This window comes from Myotis myotis, unplaced genomic scaffold, assembly GCF_014108235.1.
Source record: "Myotis myotis isolate mMyoMyo1 unplaced genomic scaffold, mMyoMyo1.p scaffold_m19_p_2, whole genome shotgun sequence".
Classification (NCBI taxonomy): domain Eukaryota; kingdom Metazoa; phylum Chordata; class Mammalia; order Chiroptera; family Vespertilionidae; genus Myotis; species Myotis myotis.
The window spans coordinates 88984266-89010978 of record NW_023416324.1 but is presented as its reverse complement, the minus strand read 5'-3'; the positions used below and the strand labels follow the sequence as shown (position 1 = coordinate 89010978).

General features: G+C 41.8%; 1 protein-coding gene across 2 annotated transcripts in view; it reads right to left on the bottom strand.

Moving 5' to 3' along the window:
• CAGE1 (cancer antigen 1) overlaps nt 1–26713 on the bottom strand; it is an 84700-nt gene that overhangs the window by 22517 nt on the left and 35470 nt on the right. Inside the window, exons 10-11 of one of the 2 annotated variants that reach the window (XM_036349659.1) lie at nt 14917–15021; nt 4935–5005 (exon numbers count right to left, since the gene is read on the bottom strand). In XM_036349659.1, coding sequence (XP_036205552.1) covers nt 4935–5005; nt 14917–15021 — 176 coding nt within the window. Of the gene's footprint in view, nt 1–4934; nt 5006–14916; nt 15022–26713 lie in introns of those variants that run through there. The other variant, XR_004974053.1, reaches the window with a different exon arrangement.

The following is a 26713-nucleotide window of genomic DNA, read 5'->3' as shown; positions in this document are numbered from 1 at the left end:
CATTTTATCCCCCCGCCCTAGACAGTCCCCTAACCTCCCCTATCCCCCAGTGTCTTATGTCCATTGGTTATGCTTATATGCATGCATACAAGTCCTTTAGTTGATCTCTTACCCCCTACCTCATGCCCCCCAACCCTCCCCGGCCTTCCCGCTGCAGTTTGACAATCTGTTTGAGGCAGCTCTGCCTCTGTATCTATTATTGTTCAAAAGTTTATAATGGTCTCTATTATCCATGAATGAGTGAGATCATGTGGTATTTTTCCTTCATTGACTGGCTTATTTCACTTAGCATAATGCTCTCTAGTTCCATCCATGCTGTTGCAAATGGTAAGAGTTCCTTCCTTTTTAGAGCAGCATAGTATTCCATCCTGTAGATGTACCACAGTTTTCTAATCCGTTCATCTACTGATGGGCACTTAGGCTGTTTCCAGATCTTAGCTATGGTGAATTGTGCTGCTATGAACATAGGGGTGCATATATCCTTTCTGATTGGTGTTTCTGGTTTCTTGGGATATATTCCTAGAAGTGGGATCACAGGGTCAAATGGGAGTTCCATTTTCAGGTTCTTAAGGAAACTCCATACTGTCTTCCATAGTGGCTGCACCAGTCTGCATTCCCACCAGCAGTGCACAAGTGTTCCTTTTTCTCCACATCCTCTCCAGCACTTGTCGTTTGTTGATTTGTTGATGATAACCAGTCTGACAGGTGTGAGATGGTACCTCATTGTTGTTTTGATTTGCATCTCTCGGATGATTAGTGACTTTGAGCATGTTTTCATATGTCTCTTGGCTTTCTGAATGTCCTCTTTTGAAAGGTGTCTATTTAGGTCCTTTGCCCATTTTTTCATTGGATTGTTTATCTTCCTTTTGTTAAGTTGTATGAGTTCCCTATAAATTTTGGAGATTAGGCCCTTATCAGATATGATATTGGCAAATATGTTTTCCCACACAGTGGGTTTTCTCGTTGTTTTGTTGATGGTTTCTTTTGCTGTGCAGAAGCTTTTTATTTTGATGTAGTCCCATTTGTTCATTTTCTCTTTAGTTTCAAGTGCCCTAGGAGCTGTATCAGTGAAGAAATTGCTTCAGCATATGTCTGAGATTTTGTTGCCTTTGGATTCTTCTAGAATTTTTATGGTTTCCTGTCGTACATTTAAGTCCTTTATCCATTTTGAGTTTATTTTTGTGTATGGTGTAAGTTGGTGGTCTAGTTTCATTTTCTTGCATATATCTGTCCAATTTTCCCAACACCATTTATTGAAGAGACTATCTTGGCTCCATTGTATGTTCTTGCCTCCTTTGTCAAATATTAATTGAGCATATTGGTTCGGGCCAATTTCTGGGCTCTCTATTCTATTCCATTGATCTATATGCCTATTCTTGTGCCAGTACCAGGCAGTTTTGAGAACAGTGGCTTTGTAATACAACTTGGTATCTGGTATTGAGATCCCACCTACTTTGGTCTTTTTCAGGATTGCTGCAGCTATTCGGGGTCTTTTTTTATTCCAGATGAATTTGTGGAGAGTTCGGTCTAGGTCTGTGAAATATGTTGTTGGTATTTTAATGGGAAGTGCGTTGAATTTATAGATTGCTTTGGGTAGTATGGACATTTTAATGATGTTGATTCTACCAATCCATGAACACGGCATGTCTTCCATCTGTTTATGTCTTCCTCTATATCTTTTTTCAACGTCCTGTAGTTTTCTGAGTAGAGGTCTTTTACCTCTTTAGTTAAGTTTATTCCTAGGTATCTTAATTTTTTTGGTGTGATGGTAAATGGGATTGTTTTTATAATCTCTCTTTCTGAAAGTTCACTATTGGTGTATAGAAATGCCTCAGATTTCTTGGGGTTAATTTTGTATCCTGCTACATTGCCAAATTCATGTATTAAGTCTAGTAGCTTTTTGATGGAGTCTCTAGGGTTTTGTATGTATAATATTATGTCATCTGCAAATAAGGACAGTTTTACTTCCTCTTTTCCAATTTGGATGCCTTTTATTTCTTCTTCTTGCCGAATTGCAATGGCTAACACTTCCAGTACTATGTTGAACAGGAGTGGTGAGAGTGGGCATCCCTGTCTTGTTCCTGTTCTTAGGGGAAATGGTGTTAGTTTTTGTCCATTGAGTATGATGTTGGCTGTGGGTTTGTCATATATGGCTTTTATTATGTTGAGGTATGATCCTTCTACTCCCACCTTGCTGAGAGTTTTTATCAAAAATGGGTGTTGAATTTTGTCAAATGCTTTTTCTGCATCAATTGATATGACCATGTGGTTTTTTTCTTTCAATTTGTTTATGTGATGTATCACGTTTATTGATTTGCGGATATTGTACCATCCTTGCATCCCTGGGATAAATCCTACTTGGTCATGGTGTATGATCTTTCTGATGTACTGCTGGATCCGATTTGCTAAGATTTTGTTGAGGATTTTGGCATCTATGTTCATGAGGGATATTGGCCTGCAATTCTCTTTCATTGTGTTGTCTTTACCTGGTTTTGGTATTAGGGAGATGCTGGCTTCATAGAATGAGCTTGCAAGTGTTCCTTCCTCTTGAATTTTTTGTAGTAGTCTGAGGAGGATAGGTTTTAGTTCTTCCTTGAATGTTTGGTAAAACTCCCCTGTGAAGCCGTCTGGTCCTGGGCTTTTATTTGCTGGAAGCTTTTTGATGACTGCTTCAATTTCTTCCATAGTTATTGGCCTGTTGAGATTATTAGATTCTTCCTGATTGAGTTTTGGAATGTTGTATTTTTCTAGGAATTTGTCCATTTCCTCCAGGTTGTCTAGTTTGTTGGAGTAGAGTTGTCCATAGTATTTTTTAACAATCATTTGTATTACTGTGGGGTCTGTTGTTATTTCGCCTCTATCATTTCTGATTTTGTTTATTTGGGTCCTCTCTCTTTGCTTCTTGGTGAGTCTGGCTAGAGGTTTGTCAATCTTGTTTATCCTTTCAAAGAACCAGCTCTTGGTTTCATTGATTTTCTGTATTGTTTTTTTGGTCTCTATGTCATTTATTTCTGCTCTAATCTTTATTATCTCCTTCCTTCTGCTCACTCTGGGGTTTTCTTGTTGCTCTCTTTCTAATTCTTTGAGTTGTAGAGTTAGATGATTTACTACCATTTTTTCTTGTTTTTTGAGATAGGCCTGTAGAGCTATAAACTTCCCTCTCAGGACTGCTTTCATTGTATCCTATAGGTTTTGGATTGTTGTGTTTTCATTGTTATTAGTTTCCAGGATGTTTCGAATTTCTTCTTTGATTTCATTGGTAACCCAATCAATATTTAATAGCATGCTATTCAGCTTCCAGGTGTTTGAGTATTTTGGGTTGTTTTTATTGTAGTTTATTTCTAATATTATGCCATCGTGGTCTGCGAAGATGCTTTTTATGATTTCAATCTTCTTGAATTTGGGGATACTTTGCTTGTGACCCAATATATGGTCTATTTTTGAATATGTCTTATGAGCATTTGAGTAGAATGTATATTCCCTGGCTTTGGGGTGAAGTGTTCTGAAGATGTCTATTAAGTCCATCTGATCTAGTGAGTCATTTAGGATTGCTGTATCTTTGCTGATTGTTTGTCTAGAGGGCTTATCCAGTGTTGTCAGTGGTGTATTAAAGTCCCCTACTATGATTGTATTGTTGTCGACAAAGATCTTATATGCATATATGCATTACCTATGGACACAGACAATAGGGTGGTGAAGACTCGGGTGGGGGGGGCCACAGGGGCAAGTTAGAAGGGGTCAATGGGCAGAGGAAAGGGACATATATTACTTTCAATAATGAAGATTTAATTTTTTTTTAAAAAAACACATCAATGTGAGAGACACATCGACTGGTTGCCTCCTGCATGTGCCTGGACTGGGGCTAGGAATCGAACCCAGAACCCTTCAGTTTGTGGGTGACACTCTAACCATAGAGCCAAACCAGCCAGGGCATGGGGATGCTTAAGCTCTAGAGCAGGGGTCCTCAAACTACAGCCCGCGGGCCACATGCAAATACAAATATTGCATTTGTTCCCATTTTGTTATTTTACTTCAAAATAAGATATGTGCAGTGTGCATAGGAATTTGTTCATAGTTTTTTTTTTTTAAACTATATTCCAGCCCTCCGATGGTCTGAGGGACAGTGAACTGTTTAAAAAGTTTGAGGACCCCTGCTCTAGAGATAACCAGCACTGTATAAATGAAATCAGAGGAAGGATTGAGGAAAAGCATATGAGAAATGAGGGTAATAAGTAAGTGGAAATACTTTGCAGAATTTAAAAACAACAATTCAGGCCTGGCCAGCATGGCTCAGTGGTTGAGCATAGACCTATGAATCAGGAGGTCCAGGTTTGATTCCTAGTCAGGACACATGCCTGGGTTGCAGGCTTGACCTCCAGTGTGGGGCATGCAGGAGGCAGCCAATCAATGATTCTCTCTCATCATTGATGCTTCTACCTCTCTCTCCCTCTCCCTTCCTCTCTGAAATCAATAAAAATATATTATAAAAAACATACACCACCAATTCAGGAGTGTTTTAAGCTAAATCTCATTCTAATGAAAAAGTTTATTTGGTACGTGGTATATGTATGTACTTTATGTCTTATTTGGTTTACATTCAAAAACTTTTTGTGAATAAATCCTAAGATTTCATGGTTATTTTATTTGAATGCCATCACAATATCCTCCAAAAATTTTGGATGTTTCTCACTAATTCCTTCACCCACCCCCTTTCACTCCCTTCCCCAAAATCAAAGTGAACTCTGAGAGGAAGATGAAAATCTGGTGATTCAAGTAATCTGGACATTCAAAGATTAAATTATTGAAAAGTGATCTTATTTACACATTTTTCTTCTCTCTAAGAGTCTAAGGAAAAATAAATTTAGCAAGCCAGAGAGCAAAATAAAATATCAGTAAATGTTTACAAAATTAAAAGTTAAACTTTTTCAACTTACTGTGCAATCTGGGAGCGGGATATCTTGAGCCGTTGGTCAGCACATTCAATGATTTCTTCATATGATGTAACCTTGAAAAAATAAGCTAAACAAATTATCCTTTGATAAATTCTAGAATTTTTATTTATTTATTTATTTATATTAAATCTCTACAAGCTGAAGTTCAATTATATGACTCCCGGCAATGAAAGTTTTACAATGAGCAAAACATCTTCCTTATATTTTGAAAACAGAAATAGAAATGGAATTATAATATGTCTATTCATCATGCAGAAAGTGAAGTGTCAAAAAATGGACAACTGTAATGAGTCAACTATGATCCAGCTGTCTTCCAGACAACTGGTGTATTATCAATCAAGGGATATATTCCATTTGGTTAAAGTTAACGCAGTTTTTAAAAGCGATTTTATTTACAGTGTATTAAGATATAATTCACATAGCACACAATTGACCCACTCAATGGCTTGTCATGTATTCACAGATGTATACATTAATCACCACAATCAATTAGAAAACATTCTCATTACCCTCATAGAATACCTCATATCCCTTAGCTGTCACTCTCCACTCCCTCCATATCCCCAACCCTGAGCAACCACTAATCTACTTTCTGTCATAGATTTTCCTATTTTGGATTTTTCATATAAACGGAATAAGATAATATGTGGCTGGCTTCTTTCACTTTGCATGGTGTTTCAAAAGATAATCTGTGTTGTAGGACATATCAGTATTTCATTTCCTTTTATTGACAAACTAGTAGCCTGGTGCACAAAATTCGTGCACATTGAAAGGGAATTAATTAGAGGAACGTAATTTGGACTCACTATCTAATATCAATAATATGTGAGCGTGAGGCAATCTGCGTTTCTGAAATTCAATGACATGAATTTTAGTTATTACTTTGCCAAATAAATGGAACTTACAGATGTCATTTAAAAGATCATTCAGCTTAATATTAAAAACTCTGGCTACCAAGTCAGGTCTGTTTTCAACTTTTTGCCAGCGTTGTAAATTGTTTCCAATATCTGCCCATTTGGGGTTGCATGTCATGGTTATGAATAAATCGGGCTTGCCATACTTTGTTACAATTGCCATAGAATCCTGATATCGCTGCTGCATATTTCTGGGACTACCCTCAGAAGATGATGGAAGTATTATCATTTTACCAATTGGAACATTGTCATTTTCAGATCTAGATTTGAGATAATCCATCAAACCACTATATTTTTCAACTCTCAGCTTAGATTGGTTTGCTTTGATGAAATTTATCTGATTGGCCTCCATTTTTGAACATGAATCCATGATAAACTGTTGAGTTAATTTTCCTGCATTTAAAATAGGATTGAACGTGTCTCGCACAGAGAGATGAAATCTATAATACTGCATTTGTGTGACTTGTGTCCTAAAATTTTGTCTAGTATTATTGTTGATTACACTGTTGTCTCTGAGTCTTAATGCAATACCTGTTCCCCAGTCTTTTTCACCATGTGGGAAAAGAATAGGATATGTCATTGCATCTAATGTAGGAAACAGGATATTGATTTGTTTCATTTTAATGGCATTTGGATTATTGGGATCTGGTTTACAATGAATGAGCAAGTGCCTTTCAAAAGGAGGTTCTCCATCTTCGTTTCTGAATATGACAGCAATCTCGGTTACACGGGGAGAATTATATCTACCTGGGTCACTGTTACGATCGTATTTAATCACCATTGTTACTTCTGTGGGAGCAATACCTTTTGCTGCTGCTTCAGATTGGGCTTCCTTTTCTACCTCATGTAACATTTTGCATGATTTTGTTAATTCATTTATGTCATGCATGAGGTTGTTGATGTTGATCATGAGTCTTTCTGAGCAGCCCTGGTTTTCTGGCATTGCTAATCTTTTACTTGTAACTTCGGCTGTATCCAAAATATAGGGTTGAGCAAACTTCCGAGAAACACCATCTGAAGGATGTAAAGTTCCAGTACGGTGATAAACTTGTCCGTGTATTCTAAAACAGCATGGCTCATATCTTGATGGCAATGCAATATTTGCACCCATGGAAGCAAAAGCAAAAGAACTATTTATGGAACGAATATTTTCCATGAAATTTTTACTGTCAGAATCTTCGTTTGTCATTAATCTTTTTAAATATGCCTGGTAATCTGGAAAATGTATATCATTTGGACAGACTTTCCCTTTGCTACAACATCAAGCAAATTTCCCATCAGATGGTTTTTCATCAGAGAAATTTAGTGATAGGCAAAATTCACATCGAACAGTCATTCTACCACAACTATGTTTGAGAATTGCATCCTCATGTACTCCATTTTCGCTGAGAAAGCAGTTCCTACTGGTATTGGTAGTACTTGTTGATGACTGTTCTCTAGACATATTCTGTCGTCGCCACCGCCTTCTTTCACCTTCAAAGGCACATTGATCTTTAGACATTTTCTGTCGATAATGCCGGTGTTTTTCGGCATCAGAGTGACGTTTTTCCAGTAGCTGGTGGTCAGATGCATCCTGTCGCAGGTGCTGCCTTCTTTCAAGATCAGACGCATGCTGCTCTGCAGACATTTTCTGTCGATAACGCCGGCATCTTTCCGCTGCAGAGCTACATTGTATCAACAGTTGTTCTTTAGACATAGTCCCACCTCTCTACTGTCAGGGTCTGAGATGCAGGTGAATGAGAGTCCTGGCTATCAGGCCGCTGAGAACTGTCTAACCAAAGGCTGATTCTGGCTGATTCTGTGGGGATGGGAATTCCTCCTCCCTGCTGTCAGTTTCCACAGCTGTGATGAGGAAGCTGGGGTGACAGAGGGAGCCACACCCTCCAAGCTGCCCTCTCACTCTGCTCTATGTCCAGCAGTCTCCTGCTCTTCCAAGTACTCCAAACCTTCCGCTCTCTGCTGGCAAGGTCCCAGGAGCCTGCGGGCATGGCTAGGCATGGGAAGTCTTGCCTCCCAGACCGGAAAAAGGTCCTGGAAGCCCGCAGATGTGGCTACAGCCTCACCTCCGGGGCTGGCAAAGGTCCTGGGAGCTTGCGGCCATAAGTGCCATTGCCTCTTGGGGTGCCTGACACCTACATATGCAAATTAGCCACCATCTTTGTTGGGTTAATTTGCATAGTCACTCTGATTGGCTTGTGGGCGTGGCTTGTGGAGGGATGGCTAATTTCATGTTTCTCTTTTATTATATAGGACTACAGGCCCGGTGCACAAAAATTTGTGCACTCGGGGGGTCCCTCAGCCCAGCCTGTGCCCTCTTGCAGTCAAGGACCCCTCAGGGGATGACCACCTGCTGGCTTAGGCCTGCTCCCTGGGGGATTGGGCCTAAGCTGGCAGTCAGACATCCCTCTGGCAGCCCGGGAGCCCTCAGGGGATGTCCACTTGCCAGTGGGGAGCAGGCCTAATCTTCAGTAGGACATCCTTAGCACTGCTGAGGAGGCGGGAGAAGCTCCCACCACCACCACCGCTGTACTGGCAGCCGTCAGCCTGGCTGTGGCTGAGCAGAGCTCCCCCTGTGGGAGCGCATTGACCACCAGGGGGCAGCTTCTGCATTGAGCATCTGCCCCCTGGTGGTCAGTGTGTCATAGTGACCAGTCATTCCCAGTCATTCTACTCTTAGGGTCAATTTGTATATTACCCTTTTATTATATAGGAGTGCCTGGTCAGCCTGGGTGAGGGGCTGATGGCTGCTTGCAGGCTGGCCACAGCCCCTTCAGTATGGGGGTCCCCACTGGGGTGCCTGGCCAGCCCGGGTGAGGGGCTGAGGGCCATTTTCAGGCTGGCCACACCCCCTTCAGGGTCGGGGGGTCCTGCTGGGGTGCCTGGCCAGCCTGGGTGAGGGGCTGATGGCCGTTTGCAGGCTGGCCAAGCCCCCCAGCGGGGACCCTCACCCCATGAGGGTGTGGCCAGCCTGGGTGAGTGGCTGATGGCTGTTTTCAGGCTGGCCACAGCCCCCAGCCACCCAAGCTCCTAGTGGAGGCTGGCTGGAAGCAGGTATCTAGGATTTATTTGTCTTCTATAATTGAAACTTTGTTGTCATGAGCAGAGGGCACAGCTGGCTCAGGGCAGGTGGGAAGCATGGCTTCCTCCATTGCCCGGGCAACCAAGCCTCCTGCTTGCTCCAGCTCCATGGCTGCCGGCCACTGCTGGCCACCATCTTGGTTGGCTTAATTTGCATATAGTCGCTCTGATTGGCTGGTGGGCATGGCTTAGGGTGTAGCAAAGGTACTATCAATTAGCATCTTTGTCTTTTATTAGTGTAGACTAGAGGCCCAGTGCACGAAATTCGTGCACTGGGGGATGGGGTTCCCTCAGCCCAGCCTGCCCCTCTCACAGTCCAGGAGCCCTCAGTGGATGTCCTACTGATGGCCACAGTCTGGCAGCAGAGGCTTGGAGCTGGAATCCCGTGTGTGTGTATATGTGTGTGTGTGTGTGTGTGTCTGTCTGTCTGCTAGAGCCTGCCCCCAGCTGTGTCACGTAGGCTCAAAGCTGTTGCCGTGTGTGTGTGTGTGTGTGTGTGTGTGTGTGTGTGTCCCCCACTGGGGGTCTGCCCAAAGCCACATTGGAGGCTCAGAGCAGGCACTGTGTGTGTGTGTGTGTGTGTGTGTATGTGTGTGTGTGTGTCTGCTGGGGGCCTGCCCCTAGCCACACTATGGAGGCTTGGAGCAGGAGCCCCTCTGTGTTGATCTCTCAGGCTCCTGGCCTCCACTGCATGTTGTACTCTCCCTGAGCTATGGCCAGGATTGGGGTGCTGCTTGCAAGCCGGGCTTTCCCACTCCCAGGTCTCCATGGCAACTGGGGAGCAGGCCCAGCTTGGAGCTGCCTGCAGGCCGGGCTTGCTCGCCTGCTCCAGGGTCACCATGGTGACCGGGGAGCAGGCCCAGCTAGGGGCTGACTGTAGGCCGGGTTTTCCTGCTCCCGTATCAGGCCCAGCTTGGGGCTGCCCGCAGGCCAGGCTTGCTTTCCTGCTCCCGGATCCTCATGGCAACTGGGGAGAATGCGCAGCTGGGGACTGCCCACAGGCCGGGCTTGCTTTCCTGCTCCCGGATCAGGCCCAGCTGGGGGCTGTCCTCAGGCCAGGTTTGCTTTCCTGCTCCCGGATCACCATGGCAACTGGGGAGCAGGCAAAGTTTGGGGCTGCCCTCAGGCCGGGCTTGCTTTCCTGCTCCCGGATCAGGAGCAGCTGGGGGCTGCCTATAGGCCGCACTTTTCTAGGTACCGATGGCCAGATCACCACAGCGACCCAGGGCCCAGCGGCACTTTCCTGCTCTCCAATAGTCATAGGGTCCCGGCTGGGGGCAGGGCTTAGCAGTGCAGGGTTTAGGCAGCACAGGGGTCCTGGCTGGGGGCTCAGGTGGCACACAGGGGTCCCGGCTGGGGGCGGGGCTTATGCCACGCTGCCCAGGGCTGCACATGGGACCCAGATAGCAGCTCGCGCTGTCCTGCCCTGCCTGTAGTATAGGATAGAGGCCTGGTGCACGGGTGGGGGCTGGCTGGTTTGCCCTGAAAGTGTCCCGGATCAGGGTGGGGGTCCCACTTGGGTGCCTGGCCAGCCTGGATGACGGGCTGATGGCTGTTTGTAGCTGGTCACACCCCCTTCAGGGTGGGGGTCCCCACTGGGGTGACTGGCCAGTCTGGGTGAGGGCCTGAGAGCTATTTTCAGGCTGGAGGGCAACTTAAGCTCCCAGCCTCTCCTTTTTTTCTTTTTTTTAATTCTGGGATTTATTTACCTTCTATAGCTGTCACTGGAGCTGAGAGCCGGCTCCAGCTCTGAGGGCTAAAAGCAGGTTTCTGGGTCTGTTTGGCTTCTATAATTGAAACTCTGTTGCCACTACAGTAGCTCTAAGCTCTGAGGCCGAAGCTGGCTGAAAGCAGGTTTCTAGGTTTGTTTGGCTTCTATAATTGCAACATAGTTGCTTAGAGTGCAGCTCAGAGCTGGGCTGCGGCAGGCGGGGAACCTTGGCTTCCTCCGTCACTGGAGCAAGCAAGCCTCCTGTTCGCTTCAGCTGCGTGGCTGCCGGCCGCCATCTTGGTTGGCAGTTAATTTGCATATCCTGCTGATTAGCCAATGGGAAGGGTGTCGGGGTTATGGTCAATTTGCATGTTTCTATTTTATTAGATAGGATAATATTGCACCATATGGAGATGCCACATTTTATTCATTCACCAGTTGATGGACATTTAAATTATTTCCACTTTTGGCTATTATGAATAACTAGAGACCCAGTGCACGAAATTCGTGCACTCGGGGTGGTGTCCCCCAGCCTGGTTTGTGCCCTCTCACAGTGTGGGATCCCCATGATCAATTGCCCCAAAAAGGTAGGCCCTCTTGGATTGCCCCAAAGAGGTAGGCTGGAATGGGGGTCCCGCTTCCATGCCACACGGACATGCAGGATCCCCAGGCCTGGCCACATGGATCGTCACTGGGCCCTCCACATGTTGAGGCCTGGGGGCTGTGCACACAGTGTCAAGTCCCCGCCCAGCCGCATGCGCCTCATCATGCATGCAGCTCTGCCCGCCTGTGTGTGCCCACGTGTGCCCACTGCGCACGCAGCCTCCTTGTGATGGCGTGTGGGCCTCACGGCATGAGGGTGTGATGACCACCGAGGCTATTATTAGTATTGATGCTGCTATAAACATTTGTGTACAGTTTTTGTATGGACATATGTTTTCATTTATCTTGGTCATATACCTAAGAGTAGAGTTGCTGGATCATATTGTAAAGTTTTTAAAATATAGAATTGTGTAAAGAAAAAGTCACTTTTTTTACATTCAACTTTATTTTATATTAGTTTCAGCTGGAAGGCATAGTAGTTAGATAATATATTTTACAAAGTGTTCCTCTGGTATTTCCAGTGCCCTACTGACCATACATAATTATTACAATATTATTGACTATATACCCTATGTTAACCTTTACATTCCCATGAGTATTCTGTAACTGCCAACCTGTATTTCTCAATTCCTTCATATTTTCTACCCAGTTTCCCAATACACATCCCCCTCTGGCAACTATCATTATGTTCTTTGTACCTATAAGTCTGTTTCTGTTTTGGGTTTTCATTTATATTGTTCTTTAGATTCCACATATAAGTAAAATCATATGGTGTCTGTCTTTCTCTGGCTAACTTATTTCACTTATAATAATGCCCTCTAGATTTATCCATGCTGTTGCAAATGGTAAAATGTTATTCTTTTTTTTAATTAAATCTTTATTGTTCAGATTATTACAGCTGTTCCTCTTTTATTCCCCCCATAGCTCCCCTCCACCTGGTTCCCACCCGACCCTCTGCCCTTACCTCCGCCCCCCACTGTCCTCATCCATAGGTGTACGATTTTAGTCCAGTCTCTTCCCGCACCCCCCCCCCACTTCTTCCCCCACCCCGAGAATAGTCAGTCCACCCCCTTTCTATGCCCCTGATTCTATTATATTCACCAGTTTATTCTGTTCATCAGATTATTTATTCACTTGATTTTTAGATTCACTTGTTGATAGATGTGTATTTGTTGTTCATAATTTGTATCTTTACCTTTTTCTTCTTCTTCCTCTTCTTAAAGGATACCTCTCAGCATTTCATATAATACTGGTTTGGTGGTGATGAACTCCTTTAGCTTTTTCTTATCTGTGAAGCTCTTTATCTGACCTTCAATTCTGAATGATAGCTTTGCTGGATAAAGTAATCTTGGTTGTAGGTTCTTGGCATTCATCACTTTGAATATTTCTTGCCACTCCCTTCTGGCTTGCAAAGTTTCTGTTGAGAAATAAGCTGACAGTCGTATGGGTAGTCCCTTGTAAGTAACTGACTTTCTTTCTCTTGCTGCTTTTAAGATTCTCTCTTTGTCTTTTGCTCTTGGCATTTTAATTATGATGTGTCTTGGTGTGGTCCTCTTTGGATTCCTTTTGTTTGGGGTTCTATGGGCTTCCTGGACTTGGAAGTGTATTTCTTTCACCAGGTAGGGGAAGTTTTCTGTCATTATTTCTTCAAATAGGTTTTCAATATTTTGCTCTCTTTCTTCTTCTGGCACCCCCATAATTCGGATGTTGGTACACTTGAAGCTGTCCCAGAGGCTCCTTACACTATCTGCATATTTTTGGGTTCTTTTTTCTTTTTGTTTTTCCAGTTGGGTGTTTTTTGCTTCTTCGTATTTCAAATCGTTGACTTGATTCTTGAGATCTTCTAGTCTGCTGTTGGAACTTTGTATAATATTCTTTATTTCAGTCAGTGTATGCTTAATTTTTAGTTGGCCCTTTTTCATATCCTCGAAGGTCTCACTAGATTTCTTGAGGGTCTCACTAAATTTATTGGCGGTTTCTAGAAAATTCTTAAAAAACCTTAAAAGCGTGGTTTTGAACTCTATATCCAGTAGTTTGCTTTCCTCCATTTCTGTCATTTGTGACCTGTTTCTTTGTCACCACATTTTTTATGCTTCCCTGTGTTGATAGAGTGGCTTTCTGTGCTAGGTGTCCTATAGGGCCCAGTGGCTCAGCCTCCCCAATTACTTGAGGTGGACACTCTTGCTGCACCCCTTTGTGGGCTGTGCACAGTCTTGTTGTAGTTAAGCCTTGATTTTTGTAGGTATCACTGGGAGGAATTGACCTCCAGGCCAATTGGCTGTGAGAATCAGCTGTGGTTATGGTGGGAGATCTTCTGTGCTGGAGACACCCTTCTGGGGCAAGACTTGCTTCAGTGTGGCTTTGGTGCTCACTGAATCTGCTCCCTGAGTGTGTCCCTTATGGATCTGAGGAGTTGTAATCTGGATGGTCCCACTCTGACCACTGGGTACACTGGCTCTTGGATCTCTAAGGAGGTACTAATTTAGCCTCTGCCTGAGGCTACCCAGCAGGAGCTATGGAGAGATCTGCAGATTCCTCTTCTTTGTTTGGGGTTTGGAAGTGCCCAGATGAGGCCCAGCTGTGAAGCAATGCAAGCTGCTGTGGGGCCTTGGACCTTATTTTGGAAGTTCTGGGTCTCTCTGACCCAGCTGCAGTTTGTTAGGTAATTTTCAGATTGCAAAGGGCCAGGCCTTTCATATGTAAAAGCCTCTGTGCACAGCTTGGGTGGGACAGGGTCTCAGGGAATCAACAGGGTGGAGCAAACAGCTATGGCTTATCCTCAGCCCTGCCCTAAGAGGCCCCGCGTCTCAGTGTTCCGGTAATCGCTGCAAGTACCTCTGAGAGAAAGCTGCCCTCGAGTTCTGACCGATGCCAGACAGTCCAGTTTCTCCCTGTATGAGTCTGGGTCCCCAGAGACTAGCCCAGAACTGGAGTTCAGAGCAGTCGGGAACTTGAGACTCCCTCCCGATTGAAAAAGACAACCGTGTCCTCAGTTGCCAGCCCTTTCCACGTGCGCCTCTGTACCTCTGCACTTTACTTCCGCACCTCCTTTGAGTCTCAGTGTGCTTTTCTCTTTCCTTCTAGTTGTAGAATTTCCACTCAGCCAGCCTTCCCGTGGTTCTGGATGATGTCAATTTTGTCTTTTATTTGTATCTTTGAAGTGGTTGTCGAGGCAAAAATTTCAGGTGTTTACCTATGCCGCCGTCATCTTGGTTTTCTCAATGTTATTCTTTTTTAATTGCTGAGTAATATTCCATTTTACATTTGTACCACAGCCTTTTTTTTTTATCCACTCTTCTATTGATGAACACTTTTTTATCCACTCTTCTATGGATGAGCACATTACTTCCATATGTTAATGCAGTTTCTAAAAGTCAAACTAGAACACTGATTTGGCAAGATTTAAAATTTGCCCTCAAAATGAAATAGCAATATTAAGAACTGAAGTTGCTGACAGCAGAAGGATAGATACACACAATGTTCTTTTGCTAACTTTCAGCTAAAAGGCTAATGGGGATGTTTTATAATGTCATTACAAAGTAAAAGGAAATAAATATAATTATGTTGTATCCCTCAGACCCTTTCTAGCTCCAACATTCTATTATTTTAATATTTGGCATAGTTTTTAAAGGACAAATTTCTGTAAGATAATTTGTACCTTATTTATTAAGTTGCCTAAATGTCTTTGATACTTGTCATTTTCTTCAATGAGTCTGGTGCAGTGGTCTTCTTTAAACTCTAGAAGATTTCCCAATTTTTCAATCTATGGAGAAACATAAGTAAAAATATTAACCTGGAAACAACCATAAAAGCATGAATGCTAAGAACAAATGGGAACTGTGAGCTATACTTTATTCAAATATTCTCTCAAACTGAGTTGTACCATAGGTGAATCAAGACATGGCAATAAACCAACACAGACAATAGTTTGGTGGTTACCGGAAGGAGAGGAGAGTGGTGGGGAGGTAGGAAAGGGTAAAGGGAGTCAAATATATAGTAACAGAAGGAGACTTGATTTTGGGTGGTGAACACACAATTCAATATACAGATGATGTATTATAGAATTGTACACTTGAAACCTATATAATTATATTAACCAGTGTCACCCTAATTTAATAAGGTTTAAAAAAAAGAGATGCTATGAACCAGATTCTAGTTAGAATGCATTTAAAATAGACAAGCAGAAATGTTTCAGCTTTTCTCCAATTTAACACCACTTAACAGCTTTGCAAATAAGTAAACACCTGTTGGTGAATACTTATTAGCCCCAAATCTTTACTACCTTCTTTCCAGATGTAACTACTAGAAAGTAAAGCACTGATGATGTGATTGATGATGCCTTTTCAGGTTTGATAAATATTCTCACTTGTTTAAAAAAAATGACTGCTGATTTTTTAAAAAGTTTGAGCTCAAATGTATGTCATATTCTGACCTATGATCCACTTTTTATTTGCAGAAAAAATGTTAAAAATTAAAAACTGTATTCTAAAACTGACATCTAAGATTAATGATAGGAAAGGGTGTTCACAAATTCCCTTAGCAGTTACCTTAATTTTCAAAGCTATTACAGAAGAAAAATGACAGAAATGCTTCCATTAAGTAATAACATTAAGAATGGCCATAAAAAAAAAGAATGGCCATCAATCTTCTAATGTTTTAAATATACTTACACGTCTGTAGTGAAATACTTAAGGAAGCAAAGGCAAAGCAAATATGCTGCAGTAGTAGCAATTAACTTGTTTTTCTTTCTTATGTAAATGAAGCAACTGGATGATTTCAAATCAGTGTTACTACTCATCTGACTGCTTGCCTTATTTCAGATAAGGAGTACAGATGTCATTACCTCAATTTAACACATAAAACCAAGGTGAAGAGAATTTAAAAGATTTTTGAAAGGATATATCTAGATGTGGAAAATATTTATCACCAATTAGCATAAGGCCTTTTCTATTCTGTGCATTTGCATTGCATCTCCTCACCCCTAGAGGGTGGCGTTCCACTCTGAGCTTCACACAACTCATGATGCTTTACTGAAGCAACACAGAATTCCTCCTTGTCTGTTTTCCATTATAGACTTCCTGGCATATTTTTAATTTCTTTAATGGTTTTTCCAGATCAAAAGTAATAACCCTTATAAGACCTCAGATTAAAGAAATAAGAGCAAAATTTCTTAAAGGATATTTATTTTGAGACAAAGGGACAGCTCTGTAAAACAGTTTTTAGATGATAATGAAAAGGAATCTAAAATTTTGTTTCTAGTGGAGTGTAAAGTTCAACTGTTTTTAGAATATAACGGACATACAATAAACTTCACATTTTAAAGAGTACAATTTGCTAAGTTGTTTAAAATATATATATTTGATTACAGAGAGGAAGAGAGAGGAAAAAACATAGAAACATCAATGATGAGAGAGAATCATTGATCGGCTGCCTCCTGCTCGCCTCACATGGGATCGAACACACAATCTGGGCATATGCCCAGACTGGGAATCGACTGTGACACCCCCCCCCCCCCCCCCCGGTTCATAGGTTGTGCTGGCCAGGCTAATTTGATAAATATATATATATATATATATATATATATATATATATATATATATATATGTAACTATGAAACCATCACCACAATCAAGATAGTGAACTTATCCATCATTGGCCCTCCCACCAAAGTTTCCTCTTGCTTCTTGGTCCCTCCTGCCAGCCTGACACCCACACTCTATGCTAGCCCAGGCAAATGCTGATCTGCTGTCTGACACCATTGATTAGATTGTATTTTCTAGAGTTTTATATAATAGGACCAAACAGTATTTACTCTCGTCTGGGCCTTTCACTTAGCATAATTATTTTGAGATTCATCTAGATTGCTTGTGTATAAGTAGTTCATACTTTTTTAAAAAAATTAATGAGGACCGGCTGGCATGGCTCAGTGGTTGAACATCGACCTATGAACAGGAGGTTACAGTTGGATTCCTGGTCAGGGCACATGCCCAGGTTGCTGGCTCAATCCCTGGTGGGGGGCATGCCGGAGGCAGCTGATGGATGATTCTCTCATCATTGATGTTTCTATCTCTCTCTCCCTTCCTCTCTGAAATTAATAAAAAATATATTTAAAAAAAATAATGAATATGTCATTGTATATCTATCCATTAATTTGTTGTAGACATTTGCATTCCCTTCAGTTTTTGGCTGGAGAAACCAAGATGGCAGCATAGGTAAACACTGGAGTTTGCTACCTCGAACAACCACTTCAAAAATACAACTGAAAGATGGAACGGCCATCATCCAGAACCACAGGAAGGCTGGCTGAGTGGAAATTCTACAACTAGAAGGAAAGAGAAAAGCATACTAAGACTCAGAGGAGGCGCAGTGCAGAAATAAAATACTAAGGTACAGAGGCACATGCGGATCGGGCTGGCGGCTGAGGGCACTGTTGTCGTTTTTGATCGGGAGGGAATCTCAGGCTCTGAGCTCCAGTTCTGTGCAAGTCTCTGGGGACCCAGACTCATACGGGAGAAGCAAGACTGTCTGGCATCGGTCAGAACTCGAGGGCAGCTTTCTCTCGGAGGGGCTTAAGGTAATTACTGAGACACTGAGAAGCACAGCCTCTGAGAGCAGCCATAACTGCTAGCCCCGCCCTGTTGATCCTGTGGGACCCGCCCCACCCAAGCCCTGCAGAGAAGCTTTTGCTGGATAGCCTAAGGCAGAGGCTAGATTAGCACCTCCCTAGAGATCCAGGAGCCAATGTATCCAGAGGTCAGAGTGAGACCATCCAGTTTGCAGCTCCGTGGAACCATAAAGGACACACTCAGGGGGCAGACCCAGTGAGCACCAAAGCCCCATAGAAGCAAGTCTTGCCCCAGAGAAGTGTCTCCAGCACAGAAGTTCTCCCACTGCAGACACAGCTGATTCTCACAGCCAATTGGCCTGGAGGTCAATTCCTCCCAGTGATACCTACAACAATCAAGACTTAACTACAACAAGACTGTGCACAAAGATCACAAGGGGGTCACCAAGAGTGTCCTCCACAGGTAATTGGGGAGGCTGAACCACAGGGCCCTAGAGGACACTTAGCACAGAAAACCACTTTATCAACACCGGGAAGCATAAAAAATGTGAAGACAAAGAAAAAGGACACAAATGACAGAAATGGAGGAAAGCAAACTACTGGATATAGAGTTCAAAACCACACTTTTAAGGTTTTTCAAGAATTTTCTAGAAACTGCTGATAAACTTAATGAGACCTACAAGAAATCTAATGAGACCCTTGAGGTTGTGGTAAAGGACCAAATAGAAATTAAGCATACACTGACTGAAATAAAGAATATTATACAGAATTCCAACAGCAGACTAGAAGATCGCAAGAATCAAGTCAACGATTTGAAATACGAAGAAGCAAAAAATACCCATCCGGAAAAGCAAAATGAAAAAAGAATCCAAAAATATGAAGATAGTGTAAGGAGCCTCTGGGACAACTTCAAGCGTACCAACATCCGAATTATGGGGGTGCCAGAAGAAGAGAGAGAGCAAGATATTGAAAACCTATTTGAAGAAATAATGACAGAAAACTTCCCCTACCTGGTGAAAGAAATACACTTCCAAGTCCAGGAAGCCCATAGAACCCCAAACAAAAGGAATCCAAAGAGGACCACACCAAGACACATCATAATTAAAATGCCAAGAGCAAAAGACAAAGAGAGAATCTTAAAAGCAGCAAGAGAAAGACAGTCATTTACCTACAAGGGACTACCTATACGACTGTCAGCTGATTTCTCAACAGAAACTTTGCAGGCCAGAAGGGAGTGGCAAGAAATATTCAAAGTGATGAATGCCAAGAACCTACAACCAAGATTACTTTATCCAGCAAAGCTATCATTCAGAATTGAAGGTCAGATAAAGAGCTTCACAGATAAGAAAAAGCTAAAGGAGTTCATCACCACCAAACCAGTATTATATGAAATGCTGAGAGGTATCCTTTAAGAAGAGGAAGAAGAAGAAAAAGGTAAAGATACGAATTATGAACAACAAATACACATCTATCAACAAGTGAATCTGAAAATCAAGTGAATAAATAATCTGATGAACAGAATGAACTGGTTATTATAATAGAATCAGGGGCATAGAAAGGGAGTGGACTGACTATTCTCGGGGGGTTGGGGGGAGGAAAGGGATGTGGGGGGTGTGGGAAGAGATTGGACAATAGTGGTGCACCTATGGATGAGGACAGTGGGTGGGGGTGAGGGAGGAGGGTGGGGTGGGAATGGGGTGGAGGGGAGTTATGGGGGAGAAAAAAGAGGAACAAATGTAATAATCTGAACAATAAAGATTTAATTAATCAAAAAAAAAAATGATCTGAGCCCTAACTGGTTTGGCTCAATGGATAGGGTGTCAGCCTGTGGACTGAAGGGTTGCTGGAAGCCGGTCCATCCTTGCTGCTTGACACAGTTGCTGCAGGGAAGAAACGTCTGCACAGCATATGTTCCAAGGGACCTGGTGTATATGGCAGACTGTTCTTAATATGTTTGTTCCCCTTCTTGGCGCTATGTGTTTTAACCAAGGTCATCTCTCCAAGAAAGGTTGTTTCCCCAGGTAGGGATTTTTCCCTAAAGTTAGGGAGGGAATAAAACCCCTTAACTAAGTGCCAGGTGGGTAGTTAATCACTTTAACTATGAACAATCATGCTTAAGCTACATAATCTCTACTCCCTTGAATGGAGATAAGAAACGCCCTAACCTTTGGAATAGAAATTGATAGGATTAAAATCAACTGGTATAAATATAGATGTAACAAGACAATAAAACACAGAACTTGACTGGAGATCGTGGCTAGGGAACTTGGCTATGATGATCAACTGAGAAAAAATTATTTTTCCATTTCTGTAGGTTAGAAGTCTGACGGGGTCTCACTCGGCTAAAGTTGAAGTGTCAGCAGGGCTGTGTTCCTTTCTGAAGGCTTTAGGGGAGGCTGTCCAGTTTCTGAAGGCTGACCATATTCCTTGGCTTGTGATCCCCTTCTCTCATCCTCTAGGCCAGCAATGTTGCATCTCTGACATTCAGTGGTCGCACATCCCTCTGACATGGCTGGATGCATGTGACTACATTGGGCTCTTCTGAAAAATCCAGGATACTCTAGCTCCACATTTAAAGGGCTTTGATTTAAACAGATTTGCAAAGTCCTTTTGTCATATTCTGGAACCAGGGTGTGGACATCTCTAGGAGGCCACTGTTGTGCCTATAACTCACCTCTAAGAGGACCACTGAGGCCTCTATCACTTGAGGCACAAGTGGCTTGGCCACACAGTTAAAATATTTGGCTTTATCTTCTTGGATTCCTAAGAAGCTTTTGCTTGCATTAACACTTTTTCCTCAAATGGGTTTTCTTACACTCTGTTAGTGTCAACTTGCAGAAGTGTGTCAAAGCAGAAATAACATTCACTATGCATGGATGGATCAGTCATTGGTATGAACAGCCTCGGGGAGTGGGATAACTAAAGGCTGACTGGTTGATTTCCCAATTATTTATACTAAGGTTTTGAGACTGAATACATACAATAAAATATAAATAGCCCTAGCCTGTTTGGCTCAGTAGATAGAGCGTCAGTCCTCTGACTGAAGGGTCCCGGTTTCAATTCTGATCAAGGGCAGGTACTAGTAGCTGGGTTGCAGGCTTGATCCCCAGCCCTGTTCGGGATGTGCGGTAAGCAACCAGCTCATGTTTCTCTCTCTCTGCCTCTTCCCCTCCCTCCCACTTTCTCTAAAAATCAATGGGAAAAATATCCTCAATTAAGGATTAACCAAAGATATATAAATAAATATAAATAAAATAAAAAATGAACAAGTAAACCAAAATTCACAGAAAGGTGAAGAACGACATGCAGCTATAAAGACAGTTAAACCTACAGTGCCTTCCTGGTAGCTAAAGCAAAACTGAAATGTGGTCAGTTACAAGATTTTCATTATTCATGCAATGAAAATACAACTGTTTCTAAAGAAAAGCTTTTCCTGGTAGGCCTGAAGTCTCAAAGGAAGTTCTCATCCAAGCAGCACTAAATGAAACAATCTCTGTAGTAAATTGAGAAAGATATTTCCTAGGATTGTTGAGGACATAACACCAAAGCACAACTCAGGAAAAGCAATTGTGTGAGGGCCAAGGCAGCATGTTCCCAGCAGCTGCTTTCCAAGAATAAACACAATCCAGCTTGTGACAATTAAGTAGTGAAATGAGCATATGGCCAACACAAAAAATAAATTTATGATCAACACACACACACAAAAAGAAATTCAACAGGATAATAAAGCCAGTGTTTCTTCTGTGGAAGAGTATATATATATATATATATATATATATATATATATATATATATATATATATTTGATCAAGATGTAAAATGTCTTTTTATTGTGCGTTACTACTAGAAGGATGAAGGGACTGCACGGATAACCCTTCAGAGATGCAAGAGTTCTTAAACAAGTTCTTGCTAAGAGTTGGTCAGCAGATAGATTGATGTTACATCCTCTGACAAGGATCTATAGTGTAAATATTGTTTCTTGCACTGGCCTTAGAATAGGATTTAGAGAAATCAAAACCAAGAAGGTGAGGAATAGGGTTAGAGTATGCTTAAGAGAATGCTTAAGAGAATAAGAAAACAGATGGTAAGATTGGCATCTTCCTGTGGAAACAGGCTCCTCCTGGCTGAACAGCCTCCCACCTCTCTGACGTGAATTCTAGTGACCCCAGACTCTTCCTCAGGAGGCTAGTTAGTGGTCCAGAGACCCAGAAACTGTGCCCAAACCCAGGAATGGATGAGTATCTTTCATAGTTCAGAGGGAACATGCATTGGGTTGTGATTTGTGAGAACATTTTTCCTAGAGTTAGTAATTTTCTGCTTTGCAAAATATTTGTTGTTTTCTAATTTTAATGAATATAGCAGATAAATATGCTACCTTTTGAGCATTTTCTTTACAAGTTAACAAACATAACTTTATTAAAATAATAAATTAATAAATTTATTAATAAAATAATAAATTAGGTAAATGTTTTATGTAATATATAGAGTGCTATAGTGAAGTGGTATGTTTGGGGATAGTATTTCAGTTTTTAATCTTTAACTATTCTAAAATAATGGTTAAAGGATATCTTTTATAATACTGGGTAAAGAATGTATCATTTTAATAAAAAGGCTCCTATTTTACAAAGATGGGATGGATCAAGGAGGAACTTGTGGGATCATTACAATAAGCTCAACTTGAACCCTGCATATCACACTGGTCACTGGATTCTTGATTGCTCTCAACAAATCCCTGGCTTTGATGAAACTTATTAAGAGCTTCTAGGACTAGGACACGTTTTGCACTTGACAACTAAACACCCAAAATACTAGAGCCAGTCAGAAGGCAAAGGTGGGTTGCTCCTTGTCTCAGGAGGTGAGTGAAGCAGACAGCAGACTCAGAATTGTGAATAAGAACCAAGGGCAAGGGTTCAGGACAGAGCATCAGAGGAGGTTTGAGCCATCAAATTTAACTCTAGCAGACCAAGTCTTGCTGGCCTAGAGCTCCTTAGAGAATACAGAGTGAGCCTTCTGGAGCATACTCTGCATTTCAAAAACAAAGAACAATAACAAATCCCTTTTTATTTTGAAAAGTTCAAAACACATACAAAAGTTGAGAGAGTAGTGTAATGAACCTCCCATCATTTCAACAATTATCAACATTTTTCCATTATTTTTTCATCTGTCTCCCCCACACACAAACACACACTCTACTACCTTTTTATTTTCCTGGAGTATTTTTAAGTAGGTTTGCAAACCTAGTCATCATATTAATTCACTAATAACTACTTTTCAATATGTATTGCTAACAGATAAGAGCTTTTAAAAACACAATGATACCACTGTCACATCTATTAAAATTAATAATTTTAAAATATTAATACCCAGACTGAGTTCAATTTTCTACTATTACTTCACAAATATCTTTTTATTTTTGTCTTCAAATTAGGAATTTTATTTATTTATCTTTCTTTTTTTATTTTCAAGAAAAATGATTTTAAATATAATTTTAAGTGCAATATACATTAATGTTCCAAGAAAAATGATTTTAAATGTTATATGCAATAAACATTAACATTTCAAGAAAACAATTTGAAATACAATATCCCCTGCAATAAAAATTAATATTTCAAAAAAATTTTAAATATAATAATATCACAAAACAGTACTAAGATAGTATATCACAAAAAGTTGTAGGAAATATTAAAACTCTGCAAATAACAGGATTACTTCTATTATATTCTAAAATATTTTGTTTTCTCTGGCTCTATTTTGGTTCATCAGTTTATGTTGTTCATGTGATATTTATCTTTCTGCGACTGGCTTATTTCGCTTAGCATAATGCTCTCCAGATCCATCCATGCTGTTACAAATGGCAAGAATTCCTTCTTTTTTACAGCAGCACAGTATTCCATTGTATAGATGTACCATATTTTTTAAATCTACTCATCTGCTGATGGGCACTTAGGCTGTTTCTAAATCTTAGCTATTGTAAATTGTGCTGCTATGAACATAGGGGTGCATATATCCTTTCTGATTGGTGTTTCTGATTTCTTGGGCTATATTCTTAGAAGTGGGATTACTGGGTCAAATGGGAGTTCCACTTTTAATTTTTTTAAAATTAAATCTTTATTGTTCAGATTATTACATTTGTTCCTCTTTTTTTCTCCCCCATAACTCCCCTCCACCCCATTCCCACCCCACCCTCCTCCCTCACCCCCACCCACTGTCCTCATCCATAGGTGCACCACTATTGTCCAATCTCTTCCCACACCCCCCACATCCCTTTCCTCCCCCCACCCCCCCAAGAATAGTCAGTCCATTCCCTTTCTATGCCCCTGATTCTATTATAATAACCAGTTCATTCTGTTCATCAGATTATTCACTTGATTTTCAGATTCACTTGTTGATAGATGTGTATTTGTTGTTCATAATTCGTATCTTTACCTTTTTCTTCTTCTTCCTCTTCTTAAAGGATACCTCTCAGCATTTCATATAATACTGGTTTGGTGGTGATGAACTCCTTTAGCTTTTTCTTATCTGTGAAGCTCTTTATCTGACCTTCAATTCTGAATGATAGCTTTGCTGGATAAAGTAATCTTGGTTGTAGGTTCTTGGCATTCATCACTTTGAATATTTCTTGCCACTCCCTTCTGGCCTGCAAAGTTTCTGTTGAGAAATCAGCTGACAGTCGTATGGGTAGTCCCTTGTAGGTAACTGAGTTTCTTTCTCTTGCTGTTTTTAAGATTCTCTCTTTATCTTTTGCTCTTGGCATTTTAATTATGATGTGTCTTGGTGTGGTCCTCTTTGGATTCCTTTTGTTTGGGGTTCTATGTGCTTCCTGGACTTGGAAGTGTATTTCTTTCACCAGGTAGGGGAAGTTTTCTGTCATTATTTCTTCAAATAGGTTTTCAATATCTTGCTCTCTCTCTTCTTCTGGCACCCCTATAATTCGGATGTTGGTACGCTTGAAGCTGTCCCAGAGGCTCCTTACACTATCTTCGTATTTTTGGATTCTTTTTTCATTTTGCTTTTCCAGATGGGTGTTTTTTGTTTCTTTGTATTTCAAATCTTTGACTTGATTCTTGCGATCCTCTGGTCTGCTGTTGGGAGTCTGTATAATATTCTTTATTGCAGTCAGTGTATGCTTAATTTCTAGTTGGTGCTTTATCATAACATTGAGGGTCTCACTAGATTTCTTGACGATTTCACTACATTTATCAGCGGTCTCACCAGTGTTTTCGAGGGCCTTCCTAAATTTATCGGCGGCTTCTAGACAGTTCTTGAGAGACCTTAAAAGTGTGGTTTTGAACTCTATATCCAGCAGTTTGGTTTCCTCCCTTTCTGTCATTTGTGTCCTGTTTCTTTGTCTCGGCATTTTTGTGCTTCGCTGTGTTGATAGAGTGGCTTTCTGTGCTAAGTGTCCCAATTACCTGAGGTACACACTCTTGGTGCACCCCCTTGTGGGCTTTGTGAACAGTCTTGTTGTAGTAAAGCCTTGATTGTTGGATGTAAAGCTGGGAGGATTTGACCTCCAGGCCAATTGGCTGTGAGAATCAGCTGTGTCTATGGTGGAAGAACTTCTGTGCTGAAGACACCCTTATGGGTCAAGACTTGCTTCAGAGGGACTATGGTGCTCACTGAGTCTGCCCCCTGAGTGTGTCCCTTATAGATCTGAGTAGTTGTAATTGGATGGCCCCACTCTGACCACTGGGTACCCTGGCTCTTGGATCTAAGGAGGTGCTAATCTAGCCTTTGCCTAAGGCTATCCAGCAGAAGCCAGCTGTAAAGCAATGTAAGTTGCCCTGGGGCCTTGGGGCAGTTGCAGTTTGTTAAGTTATTTTCAGATTACAAAGGGCCAGGCCTTTCATATGGAAAAGCCTCCATGCACGGCTTGGGCAGGGCAGGGTCTCAGGGGATCAACAGGGCGGGCCGAGTGAGCCAGCAGTATGGCTGCTCTCAGTCCTGCCTTCAGAGGTTCTGGCAATCGCTGAGAGCGCCTCCGAGAGAAAGCTGCCCTCGAATTCCGACCGATGCCAGACAGTCCAGTTTCTCCCGTGTGAGTCTGGGTCCCCAAAGACTCGCCCGGAACTGGAGCTCAGAGGCTGAGACTCCCTCCTGATTGAAAAAGACAACTGTGTCCTCAGCCACCAGCCCTCTCCACATGCACCTCCACACCTTTGTATTTACTTCAGCACCACACCTTCTCTGAGTCTCGGTATGCTTTTCTCTTTCCTTCTAGTTGTAGAAATTCCACTCAGCCAGCCTTCCTGTGGTTCTGGATGATGTCCGTTATGTCTTTTAGTTGTATTTTTGAAGTGGTTGTGCGAAGCAGCAATCTCCGGTGTTTACCTATGCCGCCATCTTGGTTTCTCTCAAGCCCATTTTTAATTTTTTGAGGAAACTCCATACTGTTTCCCACAGTGGTGGCACCAGTCTGCATTCCCACCAGCAGTGCAAGAGGGTTCCTTTTCCTCCACATCCTCGCCAGCACTTGTCCTTTGTTGATTTGTTGATGATAGCTATTCTGACAGGTGTGAGATGGTACCTCATGGTGGTTTTGATTTACATCTCTTGGATGATTAGTGACTTTGAGCATTTTTCATATGTCTCTCGGCCTTCTGTAGGTCCTCTTTCAAAAAGTGTCTTTTGAGGCCCATTGCCCATTTTTTTGATTGGATTGTTTATCTTCTGTTTGTTAAGTTCTATGAGTTCCCTGTAAGTTTTGGTGATTAAACTCTTATCATAGATAACACTGGCAAATATGTTTTCCCATGCAGTAGGCTTTCTTGTTGTTTTGTTGATGGTTTCTTTTGCTGTGCAGCTTTTTATTTTGATGTAGTCCCATTTGTTTATTTTCCCCTTAGTTTCCATTGCCTTAGGAGCAGTATTGGCAAAGATATTGCTATGA